Raw genomic sequence first — 21,437 nt, 5'->3', positions numbered from 1 at the left:
GTTTAAGGGCTAGATATGTAAGCCACTTGTTACAATTTTGTAAGTCCTCAAATTGTGGACAAAACCAACAGAATGGAAATTAATGTCGCTCCTATCTTCAGGGAAGGTAATAGAAGTTGTACCAGTAATTATAGACCTGTTACAGGGATCCTGAAAAACTGAAATCCAAGAATTTGAAAAAGATAATTTTAAGATATGGAAGGTCATGAAATTTTGCATTTTAACAAAGTGTCATAAAATATCATTAAAAACATTAATGATGTTTAGTGCTAATCTCTCCATGCAAAGTTGAAACCTAAATGTAGCAATGTGGTATTTCTCTATCATGTTTGGCCAATCAGAATTCATCATACTTTTATTTAGCTAGTTTCTCAGTGAAAGTGAGGTAGCTATCCATGAAGTATGGCATTTCCTCAAGTTGGCCAGTCAGCTATAAGCTTATATTAGGACAGTTTGGTTTCATAACTGTGTTCACCATTTTATCACTTTTTTTTTGTCATGCACTGTTCAAAGTGTATGAAAATGGCTAAACACATAGAAGGAACCACTTGCAGTTCTGGAACTCCTGATATTGTATGATAATCATTTTGATCAAGTTTTTTTTAATTATTTTCATTTAATTTCAGGGAAGTGAATTTATCAAGAGAATTGGAAAGAGAATGAATTCTATAGAAAGTGGCTTGAGCCAGTGCTTACAAATTACATATGGCATGCTGAAGCACATGTAAAAAGACTTTTGGCTTTAGGAACATGGATGGGGAAAAGCATAAAAACGTGAAGCATATGAACACCACTCTTTGCATTAGTTCATTCTCAAGTCCGGATAAACGAAGAACCAGTACAAGTAAGCATGCACATGTTAATGTAGCTAAAAGCATTTCATCTACAGATGTACTTACAGCCAAAGGTATTTGGGCTGTAAAATGTATGACATCCCAACATCAGCTACAATAGATGTAATAACATTTCTGAAATTTGAACAAATGTTTCCTTACAGCAGCTTAGCTCAGAAATTCATATGTGGTGAAGACAAGTGTGCTTTGGACTTGGTCCATATTTTGATAAACATTTGGCTACATGCTTGAAAAAAGTGAATAGTTACTAATGTTTGAATCTCATAACAGTAGCTTGAATAAGAAGGAAGTGGAAATTTGTGTTAGATAGTGGTATTCTGTTGATGATTGCATTGTTATCACATTTCTTTACCTCTTCTTTCATTGATTGTGGCAGGGCTGAGAATCTGCTGCCTGCATTATTGGAATCCACTTCAAACATTGGAATGAAAAATGTTATCACATATTCCATGGATGGACCAACAGTGAATTGGAAGCTGCATTCCTTATTGCGTGATAAAATAAAGGAGTCTGAGACTTCATCATGGACAAAACACTGGAAGTTGTGGTCTTAAGATTCACAACTCCTATAAAAATGGCTGTGAAAAGTCAGTCTTGGTGCAGCTAAACTAGTTAAACGAGTCAATTTTTGGTACTTATGTATGTTGAGGTATATAAAAATCTTGGAAAGTCATTAATAAATGGATAGATAAATCATAAAATCATTGAATATGGTAAAAGAAAGCCATGGGATTTAGTCCACTTTTGCATGTAGGAATTCTATATTAGTGTTGCATCATTTGTGAGAAAAGATCTGGATAATCTGATAAAAGGTACTTTGCAAAGTCGTTTAAAAATCCAAGCTTTGTTATCAGATAGTTAACATTGTTTCACTAAGGGAAAATTCTGCTTACAAATCCTTTGAGATGTTTTGAAAATGTAACTACATGTGTAGATGAGGGTTGGTGTATCTGAATTTTCAGAAAGCATTTGACAAAGTGCATTGCAAAAGGCTTGTAAAGAAACATCTTTATATGTGTGGAGGGGGGATAACTTGACCAATTGGATAGATGAGTGGCTTCATGGGGAAAAACAGGATTATTGTGAATACGTTAGTCTGGATTATTGTCACAAGTGGGGTATCTCAGGGCCAAGTTTTAGAATCTTTAGTCTATTTTTTTACATCAGTGATATAGATGAAGGGTTGGTCTACAGTTACTTAAATTAATGATATTAAGGTATTGCGTGTTGATAGCTGTGAAGAGGATGCTGCTGCTTTACAAAATGACTCGGATCATTTAGTGAGTTGGGTGAATAAATGGCAGATGAGTTTTAATTATGATAAATGGTAGATATTGCATGCGGATTATCATAATTTAAATTAAGTATAAGTTGGATGGGAGTAACTTTAGTTGCGTCATGAAAGAAAAGGTTATTGGTGTAATGGTTGATAAGTATCTTAAGCCATCCAAGCAGTGTGCTGTTACTAGTGGTAAAACAATTAGGATTTTAGGTTGTTTCTACAGAATTATTGAATACAAGTTTAGAGAAGTTATAATTTCATTGTATAGGTCACTGGTTAGGTCATATTTGAAGTGTTTATCCTTGGGCTTCTGACCTTAGGAAAGACATTAAATTGTTGAAAAGGCTCAGAAGAGGGTTACTAAAATGGTTCCTGGGATGAAGAGGTTGTCATATGAGGAGAGATTAAGATCCTTAAAGTTCTTTTTCCCTTGAAATAAAGTTAGAGGGGATCTGATTGAAATGTCTAAGAAAGGAAATGATAATGTAGATACTTCAACATTCTTTGTACGTAAGAGAGGAGTATAGAATTAGGGAACATGCACAAAGATTTTGGCAAAATAGAAACCATCTTCAGCTAAGAATTTTATTTTTCAAGTAGAGTAGTTCACTTATAAAATGAGTTACCTTTGGATGTTGTGAAGGCAGTAAGTTTCGAGTGAGTTTAAAAGAAAGTTTGATAGATATGAATTGGAAAGGCTAGCTTTAATTGTTTAATAATAGTTTGGCTTAGAGACACCTAAGATAGACTAACAGGCTCCTTGTTGTCCCTAAAGATTATGTTAATAGAACAAACATAATTTTCATTTGGAAGCAAACCTTTATTCTTTACAAACTAATTTTCTAAATAATAAATATTTATGTATAATAAAATAAGGCTAATGTCATTCTATTCACAAAACTTCTTCCATAATTTAAGTCCAATTTTGCTGAAACTTTGCATACTGTTTTAAAGTCATAAGAGGAAGTTCCTTACAAAGTTTGGTTACAGTAGGGTGTTGTACAAAAAGGTTTTATTTTGTGCATGTTTTTGATTTCTTTTAAGAAGTAAATTTTATAACCTCCCTCGCTAACAAAAAAGAAACAATATTTTTTCATAAGTTGCTTCCTTAATCCATTTGTAACAGGTTGGTGGTCAAAGGCCATGTCAACACATTTGTTGGCTTGCATTAAAATTTTATTTACTATTTCATTAATTTATGTGTAAGTTTAGAATCAAAGTGTAGATTCAAACTTTAATATTATAAGTTAATTTATTCATTTTAAAAGTAAATAATAAAAGAACAGCCTTAAATATAGACTTTAGTGAATTGCATGGTATATTGAATACAGCAATGTTTAAAATTTTCTAGTATGGAAAAAGCATAATTTGTATATATTTCCTATTTTTATGATGGTTACAAGATTGGTTAAGTGACAGACCCCACATAGTGAATAGTATAGAAAATAAGTCTTGCTGAAAACAAATGTTTGAAATATATTTAGGAAGTTTTAGAGATTATGCAAATATTTGACTTTTGGGACAAAGATAGTTTTTAATTATAACATGAAATCACTTTACGTGCAGACCAGTAATGAAACAGATTTGATGGTTTATTTTACCTAATCTATCCTTAACTAACCTTTTTATTTTAATAAAGAAACAACTTGGAAAACAAGTTATTTTTTTCCTTACTATTGATTGTTGATTAATTTTTTAATACTAATTATAGTAATGCTTTAAATTTTTATTCAGTTAAATAATGCACCAAAGAACATAGACTAATAAAAAGCAATAAACAGATTTTCCTGTAATAATAACAATTTTCTAGCTTTCTAACCATGATATGAGCCTGTTACTAATTCATCACAGCTAGTTGTTGTGATCCCTGTGAGAGCCAGTTATACTACAAGTGAAACTGATTTCCTATCTATTTATAACAAAACATGTTATTTGCTAGATGCAAACTGTAACTTTGTTGGATATAAGTAATTAAACACGAGAGAACTGTTAACAAATATCAAAAGATGTGACAGGTGAGTGTGGTAGGAGGAGTGAGACTGGTCTTCTGTTTTGATACCTGTGTAAGAACTGAAGGCTATAAAATCATGATTTATCTGAGTAATTTACCTTTGATTTCATAGTTACTGGAGCATTGGTGAATAAAATAGAGAAGATATCCAGAGAAAATCTGCCATGTGAGTCACAAGGCAAATTTTAGAGTATTTTTGAATATTTCCTCAAAATTGAACTTACAACATCGGAACTTATAAAATATGGGTTATTAGCTGAGATGTTATTCTTGTATTTGAAAAATTTTTTTTCTTATAAGGTTTTAAGTCAAGATGTGAAAAAAGAAAATCCTTTCCAGTTTAAGTTTCGTGCAAAGTTCTTTCCAGAAGATGTTGGAGAAGAAATCATACAGGATATTACATTGGTGAGTTTCTTTCTCTTATTGTGAGTGTGTACACATCATATGTTGAGTGTACACCTAAATATTAAGTTTCACATTTTAAATGTAATTATTTCTGTTCTAATTCTTTTTATTTTGATTAGTATTTATAATATTAATGTAGTTCAGAGAGAAGAATGTATTTTTTTCATACCTTATTATCTTTAGGACTCTAAGAAATCACTTGTATGCAACGCATGTAACTCGTACTGATGGGGGTTAAAGTGCACAAGTTGCAGCGTGTTACATACTCTTCTGTCCAAAATCTTAAGGCCAATAAACATAAAGAAAAATATCTATTTTACATTGTCACACTCAACCACTTATTTGAGTAGAGCTTCGAAAGATGAAAATAAGAAAAGGGAAAATAAAAATAAAAACCTTTTTTAGCATTTAATAGGGAAAATGTGAACACTATGAAATTAGCCTAAATACTAGCTGGTCAACAGTTTAAGACCTTACCAAAAAAAGTATAAAAGGGTAGGAAATGCCCAGCAAGAGGTCTCGGTAGTGATTTGCACGGCCATTATTGTGAATAACTTTAAATATTCCCATTGGTTGATATAAGCGTTTGCAGAAGGCTGGCTGGAATGTTATTCCAAGTGGTGAAGATGGCTTCACGAAGATCATGCACTGTTTGGAATTGATGTCCATTTCTATAGACTTCCCTTGCCATCCACCCCCAAACATTTTCAATGGGGTTCAGTTTGGGCGATCACACTGAATGGTCCAAAAGAATCACGTTAGTCGCCATGAAAAAGTCCTTTGTCCTGTGGGCATTGTTGATTACAGCGTTGTTCTGCTGAAAGATCCAGTCATTTCAAAACAAGCAAGGGCCTTCAGTCAATAAGGATGCTCTCTCCAACATGCCAATGTAGCCAGCTGCTGTTTGATGCTCCTGTATGACCTGAAGCTCCATTGTTCCATGGAAGGAGAAAGTACCCTAGATCATGATGGAACTGTGTTGTGTAGAAAATGTCTCCTGTGGGGTATTCTTATCGTGCCAGTAATGTTGGAAGCCATCTGGACCATCCAGGTTAAATTTTTTCTCATCAGAGAACAAAATCTTCATTCACTTTTCTACATCCTATGTTTGGTGCTTCTCAGCAAAGTTTAACAGAGCTGTTTCATGGTGTGGAAGGATACGTGGCCTTTGAAGACGTTTACGGTTTTTAAAGCCTTTCTCTCGTAGATGCTGTCTTGTTGTTCTAGAGCTGCATTCTGTATCCGTAAGGGCCTTAATCTGGTTCAACGATCGGCTGGTGTCTTGCTGGAAAACCTGTCAAATCCTCCTGCTCAACGCCGGCGACATTTTCGTGGGCTGACTACATGAAATTCTCGTTCCATATCCCTCAGGGTTTTAAGAAATTTGCAACATCAGTTTTACTACGCCCAATCTCACCAGCGATGGCACGTTGAGAGAGACCTTGCTTTTGCAGTTTGACAATTATGCCACATTCAAACTCTGTCAATTGTCAACTTTTTAGCCTTTGCCATGTTTTTACCAAATGTAAAATGGGAGATGTCAGTAGGAGATGTTGACAATGCTTGAACACAAATGACTAGATTTCGTTACGTGTTTACCGATTAACGCTTTGTTTCAGTATGATCTTAAACTTTTGACCAGCTAGCATTTAGGCTAATTTCATAGTGTTCCCATTTTCTTTATTAAATGCTAAAAACGTTTTATTTTTATTTTCCCTACTTATTTTCATCTTTTGAAGCTCTACTCAAATAAGTGGTTGAGTCTAACAATGCAAAATGCATATTTTTTCTTTATGTTCATTGGCCTTAAGATTTTGGCCAGCAGTGTATTTGTTAGTTATTAAATATTTATTTTATTCTACAAATATCAGAGTACAAGAATAGTGAAAAACTGTAAATGTATTTAAAAGGTTGTAGCATTTATGCAAATGCAATATTCAAATTATACAATAAACAAGTGTTTTTATGTTTTGTATAAACATTGCCTTACAATCTGCCTTGTTATAGTCACTGATGTTTGTGAATTTTAGACTATCGTAAGTATAAATACTTTTATAACTTTGTTGTACAATAGACTTGGATATTTTAGTAAGTTTACTACATTTTATGTAGATATGTGATGTAAATTTGAAATTGTAGTCAGCATTCCTTCATCAATACAATGTTGTTCAAATGGACCAAGACAATACACATTTGGTTATTAATTTTTGAACTTATCTTTGGAAATAAAATGATTTGTGTTTTTCATGTAATTTTACTTTATTGGAAACATAGAACTGTATATTTAAACTTGAAATGTATTGCAGCATGTAGTTGAAACATTAACTTGTGAAGCTCAGTTTTAAAAGAGCTAATGTCAAAAGCTAAAAATGATTGGATAAAAGATATTTTAATCTCTTTTTCTCTCAACATTTAGGTTTACAGGAAAAAGTATTTTTAAGTGTGGAGGTATATGTGGTTGGCAAAATATTTACTGAGACTAATATGGAAGTGAACCAAGAATACTAGTATGAAACTTGATTTAAAATAAACTACAGATCTAGGGACTTTTTTGTTTTTTTAAGTTTATTTTATTACTGATGATTTTTTAGTAAATTTATAGGAATATTCTCCTTTACAAGATATCTGGAAAGTTTTAATTAGATTTAGTGAGTATAATAAGCAATATTAAATTATTAGAATGACAAAAGTCCTCTGTGTTGAATATATTAGGTTCATGTATTCAAACACTGTACATATATGTGTACTAATTGAATTTCTGATATAAATCAAACTTTATAGGATACATTTCAACTTGTTCGGCAAATAAAAACAGTTGTCTAATATTAATTTAATAAAGTCCACTATTTTCTCAATGATGTTCCAATACTATACCCATTTCATTTCTTATTTTTATATGTTAATGTGGGTTTCTTTTTACAGCGACTGTTTTACCTTCAAGTGAAAAGTGGTATTTTGAATGATGAAATTTACTGTCCACCTGAAACATCTGTATTATTGGCTTCCTATGCTGTGCAGGCTAAGTATGGCAATTACAGCTCCAGTAACTATTCACAGGGGATGTTTGGAAATGATCGGCTGCTTCCTCAGAGGTATGTTGAAAATACGTGTAGACAAGTGAATAAAACATTATTAACTATTTTGCAGAAGCATTTGCAATTTTAGGTTGCTTCATAATAGTTCTTACAAAAAAATGAATTATTTTTCTCAAGAATGTTTGCAACAGCACTATTTTGGGGTAAGGTAACCTTGTCCATATATTTTTATGGTGTTCACCTGCTTATTTTCATTAACTCTCTTGCTGTGTGTTTGCTGGAGTTCAACAACCTTATTTATTCAAAATAACCATCAAAATTGTTTTTAGTATTGTTTTTCACAAAATGTGACAAGCTTTTAATAAACAAGTCTTTTGTACACAATCATATTTTTCACTTAAGTGTTTGTATTAAAAATTTCATCATGAATTCAATATTAACTGCTCGATGTGTAAAGTGATTTTTCTGTCAAGATTAAAATAAATTCACTCCATCTGAAAATTGTCAAATTTTATTTGCATAATATCTGAAGCCTCTTGAGTAAGTATGAATAGATTTTTCAATAAAATTATTTAATCTGTTTTTCTCTATCCTAACTGTATTCACATTCAGTCAGTTTGACTTACCTTGTAACCACCATTAAAAAAACACAAAAAACTATATTTCTTTTTATTTTCTAGAATGACTGCAGTTTGTAACAGAAATCTCGTTTTGTTTATCCTAATTAACAGAAAACTTATAAGAATGTACAGCTCTTTATATTTAATTTTATTGCTTTATTTATTGCTCTTTGACCCATGTGACTACTAACAGAGGCCTATAAATTTATGTCATGAAAATTTTGGTGTTGATAATAGATCTTCCATGATTCAGCTATACAGTTTCAAAAATTTTTCTGTTGGTTAAGAATTTTACAAATTGTCAAGGGGGTAACTTGTATGAACTTATTTCTTTGAACATTTTTTCTTGTTTCTTGTGGATTCTAGAATGATTGATAAGATTCTCACATTGTGATTGGTTTAGAGAAATCTATATCCAGTGGTTGTCAACATTTTAAGCATAACAAAATGTGACCTGATTTCTTTGGAAATCATTCACTTGTGTAAAAGTGCGTATGTTTTGTTAGAAGTTTGTACTTGATGGAGAAAAATGGGTATTGTTTCTGGATTCAATGTGCAGGAATTACTATTGAACATGTAAACATTTCAAGACAATTACAGATCTGTGTAATCTCAACACACAAGTTCTAAATCACTCATATGTTGTTCACATTATTGAATGGTGTAATGCATCAGCTGCTCTAAAGCATATCTTTTTAGAAATTTTACCATACTTTTTCTTATTTTTTATTATAAAAAGAACTAAAATGTAAAAATTAAACTTGCATGAAACAGCTTCAGTTGACTCAAATCACATGACAAAATTACAGGTTATTTTTGGGTGGGGAGGAAAGGTTAAGTATTTGAATGATTAATCATGTCTGTGAAAGGGTAATAGTCACCCAGAATGTGCATGTAACAATGGGTTAGAGTTGCATTGAAAAGTTAAACAATTTTTGTTAACATTGTATTTCAAACTTGGCATCAAAATACAAGGTGTTTGGATAATCAATGTGCATTTGTATATTTATTAACAGACATGTTTCAATATAGAATACAGGAGGTAAATATGAATGACAATTATAAACAATGTTGAAAGTGACCCCCGTTGGCATCAACACAGGCCTGGATCCTTCTTATTTTGTTTCTAAACACTGCTATCAGTTGCTGGCTTGAAATAGACTGAATGAATGCTGTTATTGCTGCTTTCAAAACTGCACAGTGACTTTCTGAACACCTTGTATAATTTATGATGTAAAATTTAATTTTGTAATTTAAAAAATTACTAAAGTTCTTAGTTCATTTTTCTGTCATGACATGTCTAGCTTTGATTTCACCCTTTCAGAAGTTTCTAGTGTCAGAAATAGGTTACTGAGGTATACAACTAATTAAAAAACAACTGATGAGAATGACAAGAAAAAAATATAAAATTTGAACCTCCTGTCTTCTTGAACTACTTGGTAATAGATTTATAAAACACTAGAAAAGCCCGTAATCTTTTTGTGTATTTTAAGCCAGTTAGCTCCATAATTACTACTTGTTTGACAGACATGTTTATAACAAATTCAATGTTGCAGTAGTCTTAAGATCATTTATTTGGTGGTTAAAGATAGTAGTTTACAAGGAAGAGCTTTGTGCAATATGAGTAAAATTATTCCTGTTAACTGTAGAATATTTTTAATCTATTTATAGCTCAGTTTCAAAATCAGATAAATTATAGGAATTTGGAACATTTTCTCACAGTTCTTGATGTATTTGTTTTTGTATTTCAACCCCACATTAATTATATTTTGGGCAACTAACACAGAAAAAAACTAGCTTTACTAAACTACAGCAGGTGCAAAAAGGCTTCAGCTCAGATGCTTGTGCAAATTTCTTGTTTGCATATATTCTCATTTATTGTTGTATATCTTTTACCAAAAGTAAATAAGGTAAAAATTAAACTTGTATTAAAAATCAAAAACAAAAAAACTGACCTTTGGCTCAGTTGAGTTTACAATTTCAAAGTGTGTAACTTATCAGTTTATTTAACAGTAAAACACACAAGGTTGACTGTTAACTCTGTAGAATTAAATTTAAGATCTGTTGTTAAATGATGCATTCAAAGAGAACAAAAAGCATTTAACATGTTGATTAGTTGAGTTACTTAGTTTAAAAGTTGTGAGTGCGAGAATGCTTATAACATTACATGCTATCATTAAGTTATAATTTAAAGCATGTGGCTTGTATTTTTAAACAGGGTGCTGGATCAACACAATCTGAGTTCAGATATGTGGGAAGAGCGTATAACCAATTGGTGGATGGAACACAAGGGAATGCCTAAGTATGTATTTTACAGTATCTTAACACTAGTGTAGCAGAAATGAGTATTCAGTCTGCAGACAACTTTTAAATAATTCAAAATTCCTTGGCAAAAAGAAATTTTATCTTTTTAAGGTGACTTTTATGCTTACAAACTTGAAGCTTTGCTAACCTTGACAGCAACTGTTTTTTAATACTCATTTATTGTAATTATTGTCTTATTTATTGTTAATTAGTTTTCAGAATGAGATTTAAAATTTTATGCTTAGTACTATGTTCATTAGTTCAACATGTTAAAGAATTGTAAACAATCAGTTTAGTAGCTTTGGGAATAATTTTGTTGATCTGGTGTGCCAGTTTTAACTTCAGGTGATCTCAAGTCTCAGTGAGTTTTAGTCTCATCTGACAGCTACAGAATAAAGCAAAGTTTAAGATCATTCTCAGTTCCAGAAGATTGACTTCTAAAGAAGTCTTTTTATATTTAAGAATTTTTAGAGAAGTGTATTTTAAGTACAAATAAATAAGACCTGTATATTTCAAGTTATTTTATTTGAATAATATATTGTTTTTATGCCTTCGTCAGAAGCACATGATTGTATGCTGCTATTAAAGGCATAAAATCAGAACTTTTGAGCAATTAAGTATTAATTAAGTATTATTTACATCAGTATTATGTAAATTAAAAAACTGGAACTGCTGTCCCTATGGGTGGCTGTTTGTGTTAGTAATTACTGATCATAGTATTTCATACCTCATTATGGGGAAAAAAAGTAAAATTTTCCTACAAAAATGGATTTGTTTAGGAAGTACTGCATGGGACAAAGTATTTGGATTGTGCTGATATAAACTGTAATATTTTATGTATTAAAAGTGATTCCTATTATTGAAAGTTTTTTTTAAACACTTTTGAATTATATCAAAGATATATAATCAGACTCTTGCAAACAGTTCCAGTGAAGTTGTGTACTTGTTCTAAGGAGACAACTTTTATGGAAAGATAGGCAGTGACTTCCTTGTTATATTTCTGTTGGTACTGTACTAGTCAACTAGTCTCAGTTTCTAATTGGTTTAGTATTATGTTACAGATGTTTGCTTTTGCCAAAATAATGTATTATGCTAAGTGCTGCCCTTGAGGAACTATTCCTCGTGTACTTGAAAATGTTTTTATATTTTTAGTGGGTAATATTTTTATATAAACATGCTCTTTCATTTAGTCTTTTAAGAAGACTAGTGGTGGGTTTTGCATACTGCTTAGTGTATGGGATTGCTATACAGTGATAATTCCACTTTTGCTTAATATCTAACAGATAGACACTTATTTCTTGCAAACTTTGATAAAAAGCCTTGAACTGAAACTTTGTAAGGAATTGGCTAACCTTAGGTTCCATTGAGAAATTTTTTGTTTTTTGTTAAATACCCATATTTTGTATTTTGCTGTTTAATGGGTAATTACATATTGTTGATTCTAATACTTCTGCTCTTAGTCTGATGATAAATTCTATTTGCTAGTCCTTGTGGGTTAGTGGGTGGTGGTGGGTCCTACATTTGTAGCTTAGTAAAGAACACCTAATGATGGACCTTACCTGCTTACTTTCATTTGTTTTTTGGAAAGTTTCTTAGTGGTGTTCCCAACAAAGTTCCTTTCTTAGTCTAATGGCTATTTGTTTGAAATATCTTGTAACTGTCTTTTGTTGTATAGTGTGTAAGCTTCTAGTGCTTGTCCAATGTAGTCATTTTGGTCTAGTGGGTAGCCTCCTAGTACTAGATCTTGCACAGTATTCATTTTGGTCTTCTGGACAAAGCTACTCAATAGTAAATTTGACGTACTCTTATAAACTAATGCATCGGATATTGTAATGGTAAGTCTAACAACATACTCTTAGTTTGAGTAGCCTTACAGTAGTAGATACTTCCTAATCTTTGTGTGGTGAATAGCATTCTGATGCTGGATTCAATATTTTTCTGAGTTTGGTATAATGGACAACTTACCTGATGGATTCCATAAAGTCTCTTGTTTTAGTCTTGTGGATAGCTGTGAGTAGTTCTTCATACTTGTACGAAGATATTCTAGTCCAGTAGTCCAAGACTGAAACTTCAGTTCTTAGATAAGTTGGAATTTGTAATTTCACACATTTTTGTTGATGCAGGGAGGATGGCATGATGGAGTACCTAAAGATAGCCCAAGATCTGGAAATGTATGGAGTTAATTACTTTGAAATCAAGAACAAAAAGGGAACAGAGCTTTGGTTGGGTGTTGATGCTCTGGGCTTGAATATATATGAAAAAGAAGACAAGTTAGTATCTTAAAGTATTTATGGTTGGCTGGCATTAGAAGTGTTGTTATATAGATTTTCATTCTTTTATGAAATTTATTGAAATGCTTTCTGCATACTTGTACTTACATATGAAAGGTGTATTAAAAAAAAAATTAAGCTTAAGTTTGAAACAGTTGCCCTGATAACTAATAAAAAAAAATGTAGTATTTATAATCTTATTTTCATAATCACAGATATGTTAAAATGAATTATAAAAGAAAATTATTTTATACTGTATTTTTCTTAGGTGTATAGTTTTTAATTTGTTTCTGCTTTTATAATTTGTTTTTAAGGAAATTGTTTTTGTGTGAATTGAAAGCCTGTTATGCTGAAAGTGATAAACTGTTGATGCTATAATGGTATTTTTTTAGGCTGACTCCAAAGATTGGATTTCCATGGAGTGAAATACGAAACATTTCTTTCAATGATCGAAAATTTGTCATCAAACCCATTGACAAAAAAGCTCCGGTAATTTATGTTGAAAGTTTATTTTAGTTTTTCATTAGTATTGAATAATTATTTGTAACTTAATGTTTAAAGTTTATTTTAGTTTTTCATTAGTATTGAATAATTATTTGTAACTTAATGTTTAAAGTTTATTTTAGTTTTTCATTAGTATTGAATAATTATTTGTAACTTAATGTTTAAAGTTTATTTTAGTTTTCATTAGTATTGAATAATTATTTGTAACTTAATGTTTAAAGTTTATTTTAGTTTTCATTAGTATTGAATAATTATTTGTAACTTAATGTTTAAAGTTTATTTTAGTTTTCATTAGTATTGAATAATTATTTGTAACTTAATGTTTAAAGTTTATTTTAGTTTTCATTAGTATTGAATAATTATTTGTAACTTAATGTTTAAAGTTTATTTTAGTTTTCATTAGTATTGAATAATTATTTGTAACTTAATGTTTAAAGTTTATTTTAGTTTTCATTAGTATTGAATAATTATTTGTAACTTAATGTTTAAAGTTTATTTTAGTTTTCATTAGTATTGAATAATTATTTGTAACTTAATGTTTAAAGTTTATTTTAGTTTTCATTAGTATTGAATAATTATTTGTAACTTAATGTTTAAAGTTTATTTTAGTTTTTCATTAGTATTGAATAATTATTTGTAACTTAATGTTTAAAGTTTATTTTAGTTTTCATTAGTATTGAATAATTATTTGTAACTTAATGTTTAAAGTTTATTTTAGTTTTCATTAGTATTGAATAATTATTTGTTTAAAGTTTATTTTAGTTTTTCATTAGTATTGAATAATTATTTGTAACTTAATGTTTAAAGTTTATTTTAGTTTTTCATTAGTATTGAATAATTATTTGTAACTTAATGTTTAAAGTTTATTTTAGTTTTCATTAGTATTGAATAATTATTTGTAACTTAATGTTTAAAGTTTATTTTAGTTTTCATTAGTATTGAATAATTATTTGTAACTTAATGTTTAAAGTTTATTTTAGTTTTCATTAGTATTGAATAATTATTTGTAACTTAATGTTTAAAGTTTATTTTAGTTTTTCATTAGTATTGAATAATTATTTGTAACTTAATGTTTAAAGTTTATTTTAGTTTTCATTAGTATTGAATAATTATTTGTAACTTAATGTTTAAAGTTTATTTTAGTTTTCATTAGTATTGAATAATTATTTGTAACTTAATGTTTAAAGTTTATTTTAGTTTTTCATTAGTATTGAATAATTATTTGTAACTTAATGTTTAAAGTTTATTTTAGTTTTTCATTAGTATTGAATAATTATTTGTAACTTAATGTTTAAAGTTTATTTTAGTTTTTCATTAGTATTGAATAATTATTTGTAACTTAATGTTTAAAGTTTATTTTAGTTTTTCATTAGTATTGAATAATTATTTGTAACTTAATGTTTAAAGTTTATTTTAGTTTTTCATTAGTATTGAATAATTATTTGTAACTTAATGTTTAAAGTTTATTTTAGTTTTTCATTAGTATTGAATAATTATTTGTAACTTAATGTTTAAAGTTTATTTTAGTTTTTCATTAGTATTGAATAATTATTTGTAACTTAATGTTTAAAGTTTATTTTAGTTTTTCATTAGTATTGAATAATTATTTGTAACTTAATGTTTAAAGTTTATTTTAGTTTTTCATTAGTATTGAATAATTATTTGTAACTTAATGTTTAAAGTTTATTTTAGTTTTTCGTGAATAATTAGTATTGAATAATTATTTGTAACTTAATGTTTAAAGTTTATTTTAGTTTTCATTAGTATTGAATAATTATTTGTAACTTAATGTTTAAAGTTTATTTTAGTTTTTCATTAGTATTGAATAATTATTTGTAACTTAATGTTTAAAGTTTATTTTAGTTTTTCATTAGTATTGAATAATTATTTGTAACTTAATGTTTAAAGTTTATTTTAGTTTTTCAGTTAGTATTGAATAATTATTTGTAACTTAATGTTTAAAGTTTATTTTAGTTTTTCATTAGTATTGAATAATTATTTGTAACTTAATGTTTAAAGTTTATTTTAGTTTTTCAGTTAGTATTGAATAATTATTTGTAACTTAATGTTTAAAGTTTATTTTAGTTTTCATTAGTATTGAATAATTATTTGTAACTTAATGTTTAAAGTTTATTTTAGTTTTTCATTAGTATTGAATAATTATTTGTAACTTAATGTTTAAAGTTTATTTTAGTTTTTCATTAGTATTGAATAATTATTTGTAACTTAATGTTTAAAGTTTATTTTAGTTTTTCATTAGTATTGAATAATTATTTGTAACTTAATGTTTAAAGTTTATTTTAGTTTTTTCGTTAGTATTGAATAATTATTTGTAACTTAATGTTTAAAGTTTATTTTAGTTTTTTAAAGTTAGTATTGAATAATTATTTGTAACTTAATGTTTAAAGTTTATTTTAGTTTTCATTAGTAATAATTATTTGTAACTTAATGTTTAAAGTTTATTTTAGTTTTTTAGTTAGTATTGAATAATTATTTGTAACTTAATGTTTAAAGTTTATTTTAGTTTTTCAGTTATATTGAATAATTATTTGTAACTTAATGTTTAAAGTTTATTTTAGTTTTCATTAGTATTGAATAATTATTTGTAACTTAATGTTTAAAGTTTATTTTAGTTTTTTCATTAGTATTGAATAATTATTTGTAACTTAATGTTTAAAGTTTATTTTAGTTTTCATTAGTATTGAATAATTATTTGTAACTTAATGTTTAAAGTTTATTTTAGTTTTTTCATTAGTATTGAATAATTATTTGTAACTTAATGTTTAAAGTTTATTTTAGTTTTTCATTAGTATTGAATAATTATTTGTAACTTAATGTTTAAAGTTTATTTTAGTTTTTTAAAGTTTATTTTAGTAGTATTGAATAATTATTTGTAACTTAATGTTTAAAGTTTATTTTAGTTTTTCATTAGTATTGAATAATTATTTGTAACTTAATGTTTAAAGTTTATTTTAGTTTTCATTAGTATTGAATAATTATTTGTAACTTAATGTTTAAAGTTTATTTTAGTTTTTCATTAGTATTGAATAATTATTTGTAACTTAATGTTTAAAGTTTATTTTAGTTTTCATTAGTATTGAATAATTATTTGTAACTTAATGTTTAAAGTTTATTTTAGTTTTTCATTAGTATTGAATAATTATTTGTAACTTAATGTTTAAAGTTTATTTTAGTTTTCATTAGTATTGAATAATTATTTGTAACTTAATGTTTAAAGTTTATTTTAGTTTTCATTAGTATTGAATAATTATTTGTAACTTAATGTTTAAAGTTTATTTTAGTTTTTCATTAGTATTGAATAATTATTTGTAACTTAATGTTTAAAGTTTATTTTAGTTTTCATTAGTATTGAATAATTATTTGTAACTTAATGTTTAAAGTTTATTTTAGTTTTCATTAGTATTGAATAATTATTTGTAACTTAATGTTTAAAGTTTATTTTAGTTTTTCATTATTAGTATTGAATAATTATTTGTAACTTAATGTTTAAAGTTTATTTTAGTTTTCATTAGTATTGAATAATTATTTGTAACTTAATGTTTAAAGTTTATTTTAGTTTTCATTAGTATTGAATAATTATTTGTAACTTAATGTTTAAAGTTTATTTTAGTTTTCATTAGTATTGAATAATTATTTGTAACTTAATGTTTAAAGTTTATTTTAGTTTTCATTAGTATTGAATAATTATTTGTAACTTAATGTTTAAAGTTTATTTTAGTTTTCATTAGTATTGAATAATTATTTGTAACTTAATGTTTAAAGTTTATTTTAGTTTTTCATTAGTATTGAATAATTATTTGTAACTTAATGTTTAAAGTTTATTTTAGTTTTTCATTAGTATTGAATAATTATTTGTAACTTAATGTTTAAAGTTTATTTTAGTTTTCATTAGTATTGAATAATTATTTGTAACTTAATGTTTAAAGTTTATTTTAGTTTTTTTACATTAGTATTGAATAATTATTTGTAACTTAATGTTTAAAGTTTATTTTAGTTTTTCATTAGTATTGAATAATTATTTGTAACTTAATGTTTAAAGTTTATTTTAGTTTTTCATTAGTATTGAATAATTATTTGTAACTTAATGTTTAAAGTTTATTTTAGTTTTCATTAGTATTGAATAATTATTTGTAACTTAATGTTTAAAGTTTATTTTAGTTTTCATTAGTATTGAATAATTATTTGTAACTTAATGTTTAAAGTTTATTTTAGTTTTTCATTAGTATTGAATAATTATTTGTAACTTAATGTTTAAAGTTTATTTTAGTTTTTTATTAGTATTGAATAATTATTTGTAACTTAATGTTTAAAGTTTATTTTAGTTTTTCATTAGTATTGAATAATTATTTGTAACTTAATGTTTAAAGTTTATTTTAGTTTTCATTAGTATTGAATAATTATTTGTAACTTAATGTTTAAAGTTTATTTTAGTTTTTCATTAGTATTGAATAATTATTTGTAACTTAATGTTTAAAGTTTATTTTAGTTTTTCATTAGTATTGAATAATTATTTGTAACTTAATGTTTAAAGTTTATTTTAGTTTTCATTAGTATTGAATAATTATTTGTAACTTAATGTTTAAAGTTTATTTTAGTTTTTCATTAGTATTGAATAATTATTTGTAACTTAATGTTTAAAGTTTATTTTAGTTTTTCATTAGTATTGAATAATTATTTGTAACTTAATGTTTAAAGTTTATTTTAGTTTTTCATTAGTATTGAATAATTATTTGTAACTTAATGTTTAAAGTTTATTTTAGTTTTTCATTAGTATTGAATAATTATTTGTAACTTAATGTTTAAAGTTTATTTTAGTTTTTTATTAGTATTGAATAATTATTTGTAACTTAATGTTTAAAGTTTATTTTAGTTTTTCATTAGTATTGAATAATTATTTGTAACTTAATGTTTAAAGTTTATTTTAGTTTTTCATTAGTATTGAATAATTATTTGTAACTTAATGTTTAAAGTTTATTTTAGTTTTCATTAGTATTGAATAATTATTTGTAACTTAATGTTTAAAGTTTATTTTAGTTTTCATTAGTATTGAATAATTATTTGTAACTTAATGTTTAAAGTTTATTTTAGTTTTCATTAGTATTGAATAATTATTTGTAACTTAATGTTTAAAGTTTATTTTAGTTTTTCATTAGTATTGAATAATTATTTGTAACTTAATGTTTAAAGTTTATTTTAGTTTTCATTAGTATTGAATAATTATTTGTAACTTAATGTTTAAAGTTTATTTTAGTTTTCATTAGTATTGAATAATTATTTGTAACTTAATGTTTAAAGTTTATTTTAGTTTTCATTAGTATTGAATAATTATTTGTAACTTAATGTTTAAAGTTTATTTTAGTTTTCATTAGTATTGAATAATTATTTGTAACTTAATGTTTAAAGTTTATTTTAGTTTTTCATTAGTATTGAATAATTATTTGTAACTTAATGTTTAAAGTTTATTTTAGTTTTCATTAGTATTGAATAATTATTTGTAACTTAATGTTTAAAGTTTATTTTAGTTTTCATTAGTATTGAATAATTATTTGTAACTTAATGTTTAAAGTTTATTTTAGTTTTTCATTAGTATTGAATAATTATTTGTAACTTAATGTTTAAAGTTTATTTTAGTTTTTCATTAGTATTGAATAATTATTTGTAACTTAATGTTTAAAGTTTATTTTAGTTTTCATTAGTATTGAATAATTATTTGTAACTTAATGTTTAAAGTTTATTTTAGTTTTTTTCATTAGTATTGAATAATTATTTGTAACTTAATGTTTAAAGTTTATTTTAGTTTTCATTAGTATTGAATAATTATTTGTAACTTAATGTTTAAAGTTTATTTTAGTTTTTTATTTTAGTTTTTCATTAGTATTGAATAATTATTTGTAACTTAATGTTTAAAGTTTATTTTAGTTTTCATTAGTATTGAATAATTATTTGTAACTTAATGTTTAAAGTTTATTTTAGTTTTCATTAGTATTGAATAATTATTTGTAACTTAATGTTTAAAGTTTATTTTAGTTTTCATTAGTATTGAATAATTATTTGTAACTTAATGTTTAAAGTTTATTTTAGTTTTTGAATATTAGTATTGAATAATTATTTGTAACTTAATGTTTAAAGTTTATTTTAGTTTTTCATTAGTATTGAATAATTATTTGTAACTTAATGTTTAAAGTTTATTTTAGTTTTTTTGAATAATTATTTGTAACTTAATGTTTAAAGTTTATTTTAGTTTTCAAGTATTGAATAATTATTTGTAACTTTTAAAGTTTATTTTAGTTTTCATTAGTTTAAAATTATTTGTAACTTAATTTTAAAGTTTATTTTAGTTTTCATTAGTATTGAATAATTATTTGTAACTTAATGTTTAAAGTTTATTTTAGTTTTCATTAGTATTGAATAATTATTTGTAACTTAATGTTTAAAGTTTATTTTAGTTTTTCATTAGTATTGAATAATTATTTGTAACTTAATGTTTAAAGTTTATTTTAGTTTTCATTAGTATTGAATAATTATTTGTAACTTAATGTTTAAAGTTTATTTTAGTTTTCATTAGTATTGAATAATTATTTGTAACTTAATGTTTAAAGTTTATTTTAGTTTTTCATTAGTATTGAATAATTATTTGTAACTTAATGTTTAAAGTTTATTTTAGTTTTTCATTAGTATTGAATAATTATTTGTAACTTAATGTTTAAAGTTTATTTTAGTTTTCATTAGTATTGAATAATTATTTGTAACTTAATGTTTAAAGTTTATTTTAGTTTTTATAGCTAGTATTGAATAATTATTTGTAACAATTTTAGTATTGAATAATTATTTGTAACTTAATGTTTAAAGTTTATTTTAGTTTTCATTAGTATTGAATAATTATTTGTAACTTAATGTTTAAAGTTTATTTTAGTTTTCATTAGTATTGAATAATTATTTGTAACTTAATGTTTAAAGTTTATTTTAGTTTTTCATTAGTATTGAATAATTATTTGTAACTTAATGTTTAAAGTTTATTTTAGTTTTCATTAGTATTGAATAATTATTTGTAACTTAATGTTTAAAGTTTATTTTAGTTTTCATTAGTATTGAATAATTATTTGTAACTTAATGTTTAAAGTTTATTTTAGTTTTCATTAGTATTGAATAATTATTTGTAACTTAATGTTTAAAGTTTATTTTAGTTTTCATTAGTATTGAATAATTATTTGTAACTTAATGTTTAAAGTTTATTTTAGTTTTTCATTAGTATTGAATAATTATTTGTAACTTAATGTTTAAAGTTTATTTTAGTTTTTCAGTTAGTATTGAATAATTATTTGTAACTTAATGTTTAAAGTTTATTTTAGTTTTTCATTAGTATTGAATAATTATTTGTAACTTAATGTTTAAAGTTTATTTTAGTTTTCATTAGTATTGAATAATTATTTGTAACTTAATGTTTAAAGTTTATTTTAGTTTTTCATTAGTTAGTATTGAATAATTATTTGTAACTTAATGTTTAAAGTTTATTTTAGTTTTTCATTAGTATTGAATAATTATTTGTAACTTAATGTTTAAAGTTTATTTTAGTTTTTCATTAGTATTGAATAATTATTTGTAACTTAATGTTTAAAGTTTATTTTAGTTTTCATTAGTATTGAATAATTATTTGTAACTTAATGTTTAAAGTTTATTTTAGTTTTTCATTAGTATTGAATAATTATTTGTAACTTAATGTTTAAAGTTTATTTTAGTTTTCATTAGTATTGAATAATTATTTGTAACTTAATGTTTAAAGTTTATTTTAGTTTTTCATTAGTATTGAATAATTATTTGTAACTTAATGTTTAAAGTTTATTTTAGTTTTTTATTAGTATTGAATAATTATTTGTAACTTAATGTTTAAAGTTTATTTTAGTTTTCATTAGTATTGAATAATTATTTGTAACTTAATGTTTAAAGTTTATTTTAGTTTTTTCATTAGTATTGAATAATTATTTGTAACTTAATGTTTAAAGTTTATTTTAGTTTTCATTAGTATTGAATAATTATTTGTAACTTAATGTTTAAAGTTTATTTTAGTTTTTCATTAGTATTGAATAATTATTTGTAACTTAATGTTTAAAGTTTATTTTAGTTTTCATTAGTA

The 21,437-nt window shown here is 25.1% G+C and overlaps 1 protein-coding gene across 1 annotated transcript in view; it reads left to right on the top strand.

The window, feature by feature from the left end:
• LOC143237681 (moesin/ezrin/radixin homolog 1-like) overlaps positions 1-21,437 on the top strand; it is a 51,296-nt gene that overhangs the window by 20,397 nt on the left and 9,462 nt on the right. Inside the window, exons 5-9 of the mRNA XM_076477193.1 lie at positions 4,448-4,552; positions 7,475-7,644; positions 10,426-10,509; positions 12,635-12,781; positions 13,174-13,270. Coding sequence (XP_076333308.1) covers positions 4,448-4,552; positions 7,475-7,644; positions 10,426-10,509; positions 12,635-12,781; positions 13,174-13,270 — 603 coding nt within the window. The remainder of the gene's footprint in view (positions 1-4,447; positions 4,553-7,474; positions 7,645-10,425; positions 10,510-12,634; positions 12,782-13,173; positions 13,271-21,437) is intronic.

Source organism: Tachypleus tridentatus, chromosome 13 (assembly GCF_004210375.1).
Source record: "Tachypleus tridentatus isolate NWPU-2018 chromosome 13, ASM421037v1, whole genome shotgun sequence".
Taxonomy (NCBI): Eukaryota; Metazoa; Arthropoda; class Merostomata; order Xiphosura; family Limulidae; genus Tachypleus; species Tachypleus tridentatus.
The sequence above is the reverse complement of the archived record's forward strand: the minus strand, read 5'-3'. Positions and strand labels throughout refer to the sequence as shown.